This window comes from Vulpes vulpes, chromosome 14 (genome assembly GCF_048418805.1).
Source record: "Vulpes vulpes isolate BD-2025 chromosome 14, VulVul3, whole genome shotgun sequence".
Taxonomy (NCBI): domain Eukaryota; kingdom Metazoa; phylum Chordata; class Mammalia; order Carnivora; family Canidae; genus Vulpes; species Vulpes vulpes.
Window position 1 is genome coordinate 135,246,323 of NC_132793.1, and position 6,355 is coordinate 135,252,677.

At 42.2% G+C, this 6,355-nt stretch overlaps 1 protein-coding gene across 1 annotated transcript in view; it reads right to left on the reverse strand.

The window, feature by feature from the left end:
• The window catches only part of LOC112918935 (cytosolic beta-glucosidase-like), a 108,169-nt gene extending 103,998 nt beyond the window's left edge, over positions 1–4,171 (reverse strand). Inside the window, 1 exon segment of the mRNA XM_025997289.2 lies at positions 4,012–4,171. Within this exon segment, the coding sequence (XP_025853074.2) occupies positions 4,012–4,153 (142 nt within the window). The 5' untranslated portion in view covers positions 4,154–4,171.
• Positions 4,172–6,355: the final 2,184 nt, after the last annotated feature.

Sequence of the window (6,355 nt, forward strand, 5' to 3'; positions counted from 1 at the left end):
GGGGGATCCCTGGGTGGCGCAGCGGTTTGGAGCCTGCCTTTGGCCCAGGGCGCGATCCTGGACACCTGGGATCGAATCCCACGTCGGGCTCCCAGTGCATGGAGCCTGCTTCTCCCTCTGCCTATGTCTCTGCCTCTCTCTCTTTCTCTCTCTGTGACTATCATAAATAAATAAAAATTTTTAAAAAATTAAAAAAAAAGAAATATATGGCCTGTGCTGACATCTAAAGCAGGCAGATGAAATGTGCCTCCAGCTCAGGTTTGTGTAGATTATGAGTTTTTAAAAGGGACTAGAGAAGAAATAGTCTGACTAGAAATCACCACAAATGGGATCTAAAACCAACTAATCTGCAGCCTTGTTTACTGTTCGACTTTTTAAATGCAAAAATAACCTCAAGTTCCTTAACTATAGGATTCCATCTTTGGCATACAGAGGCAAACAGAAGGCCAGAGTTGGAGCCCAGCCTCAATTTCTGCCAACACAAAGCCAAAGTCAAAATCCAAACATTAAAAAAAAAAAAATCCAAACATTATATTGGTATCTAGTGAGGCATCAAAGTTTGATAATGGCACTCATAAAACTGAGGTCTTTGCCTCCCTAAGAACCACAAACTCAGATCCCACCAGGAAGTGTTAATGGAGTAGTTTAGACTTTGCTTAGGATTTGTGGGATTTTACAGAGCATGTTCACCCCTTAAGAGCCTTCCCTGAAATCACTGGGAGTTATAAGCTCATAAGAGCTGTAGAATTGGGTCCTAAATGTCATTTTCATAGCTCCTTCGTGGCCTACCGAGGAAGTAAACAAAATGCTACTGAGCTACCTGCTGTTTTCGGTTTCACATCCCCTCCAGCCAAAAACAGAAGCAAAGGTGGCTTCACAAAGGGTTAAAACTCATGAGAAACGCGTTTGTCATTTAAAATATTGTGTAAGACTCACCTCTGTAAGAACGATGGTTATCTACATTTTTTTCCCTGCCTCTTCATCTAACAAATACATTTTACAGGTTTTACAACGTTCTTTACAACTCACCTAAAACACATAATTTTCCTCCTGCTTATATCGCTTGTTTATTATTTATTTATTAGATTTATATTGTGCTTTCCTCCAAAAGGCTCAAAGCACCGCACAGCCAACTCTTACATAATAAACATTTCATTAAACTCTTCTTAAAAACCATGAACAGGGTAGTAGCCAGAATGGAAGTAGAAGGGATATGAACCAGGACAGGAAAAAGGGAGAACCATGGGTCTGGTGAAATATGCAACCAAGCAATCAACATATCAGGAGGCCCAATGATCATAAAAGTCCTGTCCTGCCCCTTTCCATCAGCCCTTTCCATCATTCACCTGCAGGGAACCTGACAGTGCCTTCTACTCCAAGTCACAGAACCAAAATATCTCCATTTCTGTGTAGGAGTGAAGCTTGGGTACACAGGGCAGTGGGGAGGTGGGAGATTTTGAGAGTTATCTATCAAGGCTCTCTAGAGGATACATGAAAACAAAGAAACCTACACAGACAACTGTGTTTTGAAAACCAGTGGAAAGATATACATGAAGAAGCTTTATAATAAATTGCCAAACTGTTAGATTTTGGTTTTGGGTTCTCTTTTGGTGGGGGGGGGGGGGAGTGTGTTTGCAAATACAATCCATGTTCAGTCCTCAGTGCTGCTGAGTGTATGTGACTTCTGATGGTTCTGTAGACTTTCAGAGCCAGGGCAAACTAAAAGTTCAGAGATTCTCAAAATCAAAAAGTGACAGGGTGACCTCAGCTTTTAAATCCCTGGCCACACTGATTTGACAAAGCCACTGACAGCCTGCGTATGTGACCTGCACAACAGCGGAGGGGTAGCTAAATGGTAACTCTCCCACCAGCTGCTGGTAGAACCAGTCCAGACGAGCAAAGAGGGAATATATTCGAACATGCAGAACAAAGAGGAGATGATCATTCCCACTACGTGGAGCAGACAATGTCACTCTCCCGTCAGTAACACAGTAGGAGAGACTATAGCCTGAATATATAGCCAGACATACTCGTGTTATGTTATTGTGGCTGTTACTGTGCCGGGCACTCTGCTGCTCTGGTTGCACATACTAACCTCTGCAATTTCCAGAACAAACCTACAGAGTGGGCACTATCATTTTCCTGATTTTACAAATAAGGAAACTGAGGCTTAAGCTATTTGTCCAAGGTCATTCAAGTGCTTGACCTAGCATTCAAACCCAGCACAAAAGAGTAGGTAAGAGTTCCTGGGTGGAGAACAGCGGACATAAAATTTTCTGAGTTGACAAAGAGAGGAGACATGTCAGATCAAGTCTCCTCACTTCCAAGCTGCTGATAGAGAGTTAACAGCACAAGAGCAGGATAGGGGTCACAAATAAAAATCTTAAAATAAGGCTGCAGCAAGCCTGGTGCAGAAGAGCGTGAAGCAATCTGATAGAACAAGTGTGGCCGGGCACCTGAGTGTCTCAGTGGTTGAGTGAGGCAGACACTTTGGCTCAGGGCATGGTCCCAGGGCCCTGCATTGGGCTCCCTGCATGGAGCCTGCTTCTCCCTCTGCCTGTGTCTCTGTGCCTCTCATGAATAAATAGATAAAATCAAAGAAGAAGAAAAAGAAGAAGAAGAAGAAGAAGAAGAAGAAGAAGAAGAAGAAGAAGAAGAAGAAGAAGAGTAGTAGTAGGAGGAGGAGGAGGAAGAAGGTCAACCCATGAAGAAAGGAGGTCAGATTGGACCAGTAAGGGTATCCCAGGGTGCTGAGTGAATGGGACTGGGAACTGGTACCTGAAACCCACAATATTGTCTTCTATAACTAATTGCAGATTTATGCCAAGTTAACAGCTGAATTCTATAGAGTCATCCTCAGAAATCCTTTTATGGCCCCCTCAGTACAAATGCCATGCGTTGAGCACTTCCTAAGCACCAAGCATTTGATACACATCATCTTATTTAAACCCCACAGCCCCTATAATGTAGATCCCATGATTATCCCCATCTTACAGATAAGAAAGCACAGAGAGGTTGAGTAATTGAGTAACTTGCCCAAAGTCACACCAAACTAGTAAAAAGTTGAGATGCACACCAAGTCTAGGGAGTCAAGTGGCTTGTTCTGGCCTCAGGGACAATGAGAAAATAAACCTCTCACTATATGTGAGTTGCTACAGCAGCTCTAGGAAACTACTGCAAGAAACTCTTAGTTTTGTTTAAAGCCAGGGCTTCCCACATTTATTTAACCAAATAAAGTTAACCAAATATTTAACCAAAAAATTAACCAAATGTTGTTCCCATCATAGACATTAACAACCCTTAATTCATTAGATGGGAAATATATGTTTTGGGAAAGCCTAATTTTCCTGTTTTACAGATGAAGAAGCTGAGACGTGGGGAGGATGATGGGTTCTGACGCTCATGCTCACGTATAGTAGGATCGAGACCAAACCCAGACTTCTGACTCCAGGGTGCTCTCCGTCATCTTGCGGTTCTTCCTCCTACCTCTCAGCGGCCCAGGAGATAGGGTGGCACATGAGATGAGGCTCTGATTTGTGGCCACCAGAAATAGAACAAGACACCTCTCTCAATGGATGAACATCCTCCAGTCAAGTCTCTTGGATTCCTTGAAGAGATTTACCCAATATTTTTCCATCCAATAGGGAAATTATATATTTTTGTTGTTGTTGGGGGAATTGAGACAAATGTGTTCAAGAAACCAATGAAAAAAGCAGCTAGTCTGATGTAAGCCGATGTCCCAGATAAACTTGAACTGACTGAAATTAGAGGTGCGGTTTGGTCGCCAAGCCCTCACTACCACCACCCTTGCGTAAGAAAGGGACGGGGACGAGGGAAGGTGAGCTTCTTCTGTGTAAAGTGACAGTTTCACTTGTACAGTTTATGGACTCATTGATCCTCTTCCTTCCTTTCCTTTTGCCTCCTGGCCCTCACCCTCTCCTCTAGGCATACAGAGTCCACCAGAAGTCATTTTCCTCCCAGCCCTGGAGAAAGGGAAGGAGCTTCTCCTACCTTCCACTTGATAAGCTGCAGTGGATGCCCCCCATCCAAATCCTGCCGGGAAAGCCATGCCATCAGAGGGTGGCCAGCTGGAACACGCTGCCAAACGGGAACTTGTGTGTCCTTTATTCAGAGGAGCCCAGTAAACAGTCATTGGACTCACCCTGACCAAAGTCCGGAATACAAATGCGTACGCAAACAAGAAGGGAGCCAGATTAAATGATCACACTTGACTGGCCATGGCCTTAATATAAATCCAAGACACTTTTGTAAAGGCAAGCATTTCCACTTTCTTCTCCGGGCACTCCCTGATTCTTAACAGAGCTGGGCCAGCCTGGGTGCTTGGGCAGGGCACCCATTCATCTAATATTATCCATTTTAATGAAATACATGGACCTTGTTTTTTATTTTTTATTTTTTTTCCTTGTGTTTTACAAGTCACATAATCCTTCTAGAGTTTTCCCTTAACCGGTTCCTCCCAATTCCTAATCCCCACTCCTCAGAGGTAACCATTCACAGCTATTTCTTCTAAAGTTTTCTCCCATGTTATTTAAATAATAACCTCAGGTTACTGCTTCTTAATTTGTTTTTAATTTTAGATGATAGCTATCAGATTCTGGATATAGAGGTAGAAGATCTAACTCACTCTCTCGTCTCCCTTCTCTTGCTCCCTCTCTTCCCTTCCCTCCTGTTGTCTCTCCTCCTCCCTCAACATGATGAGATGCCCTTTTTTTTGTTTAAATAAATACTCGGTATTTACATTACTACGACTATATATGGCTCAGAGTTGAGCCGTGTAAGAATAGACCATGCTTACATGCAACCTTCTATTTTCTCTGGGATTAATCAACTGTCTGGTTTTAATATTGAATTTTCTATATGCCTATCCCTAATTCATCCCCACACACTCTGATAGAGCTCTACATCTCCGATGTGCAAACGCTTCTGTTTCCCTTGCTCATTCTGCACTGTTTTTCAGGCCAGCACAGAGTTACATAATCTGCAACCTCCGTCACCTCTCCTTTGTGCTTTCTTCCTCTTTGTCTCTTCCTTTTAGAGAAGCAGATCCTTGAATGACTTTCTGATAAAGGGGACGTGAGAAGTAACTCTGTGGAATCTCTGTGTTTCTGGAATTGTCTTTATCCTAATGTCACACTTGATATGTAGCTTGACTACTATGGGATTCTCTGACGGAAGTAATTTCACTCCGAATTCTGAAGGCTTTGGTTCATGCCCTTCTGGCTTCTGATGTGGCTACTGAGAAGTCTGATGACAATCCAAGTCCTAATCTTTTATATATAACCTGTTTTGTGCCCCAGCCCACTTTCCCTGCTTCCCAAGCTTCTATTTCTGAAACCTCACAGCCGTGAGCCTTGATGTGGGACTCTTCCTCCGTTGCGTCAGGCACTCAGTATAGGTACCACAGTAATGCAGAATGTTGGCCATAGGGGAAACTGGGTGGGGGGTACGTGGGAATGCTCTGTACGACCTTTGCAGCTTTTCTATCCATCTAAAATGGATCCTGAAACTAATATAACACTGAAGACTAACTAAAATGAAAGTAAAAACCTTAAAAAATAAAAAATAAGGCAAAATTAAGGGTTTTTTTTGTTGTTGTTTTGTTTTGTTTTGTTTTGTTTTTTTAATGCCAGTGGAGAGAGGAGTTAGGCAAAATCACAATGGGGAAAGTCACTAATTCAGTCCCCCCTACGACAGTGTTTAAATCCTCCTACCCTGTGTAATGACAGGAACACAAGATTGGAACGGGGTATAACTAGATGGGAATCCTACCCTGTTCATTATCCTAACCCTAAGAAGAAAGAAGAAGAGGTCAAATATAGAAAGAAATGAGAGAAGACACTTCAGATATTTAAAGGTACGTGTTTGGTGAAATAAACACACACACAAAATTACAGGGCATACTATTCAGATGAGTCTCTATAGTCATTCGGTTCTGAAGCCATAATCATAAATTGAATGAAAAATAAATAAATATTAAAATATTTTCATTATGAAACACTAGATGGCAGTATTGCAATTATTTTAGGTTTACACGTTGACGTATGAAGTGTTAGGAACATTTAGTTATCCCAACAATGACCACCCACCCCTGCAACCTCTGGCTAATTGCTACTGCTCTTCTAAGCATTTTTCTCCAGAAGGAACAACCTACTTTCTCAGCACTCCACAGCCTCTGAGTTTACTTGACCACAAATGGAAGAATTTAATTTTTCTCACCTCTGATATGATTATCTACAATAGCATTCTGAAGCAACTTGATGTCAGGACCTCTTTACATTCTTAAAAATAATTGATGCCCCTGAGGAACTTTTTAAAAATCTGGATTATGTTTATC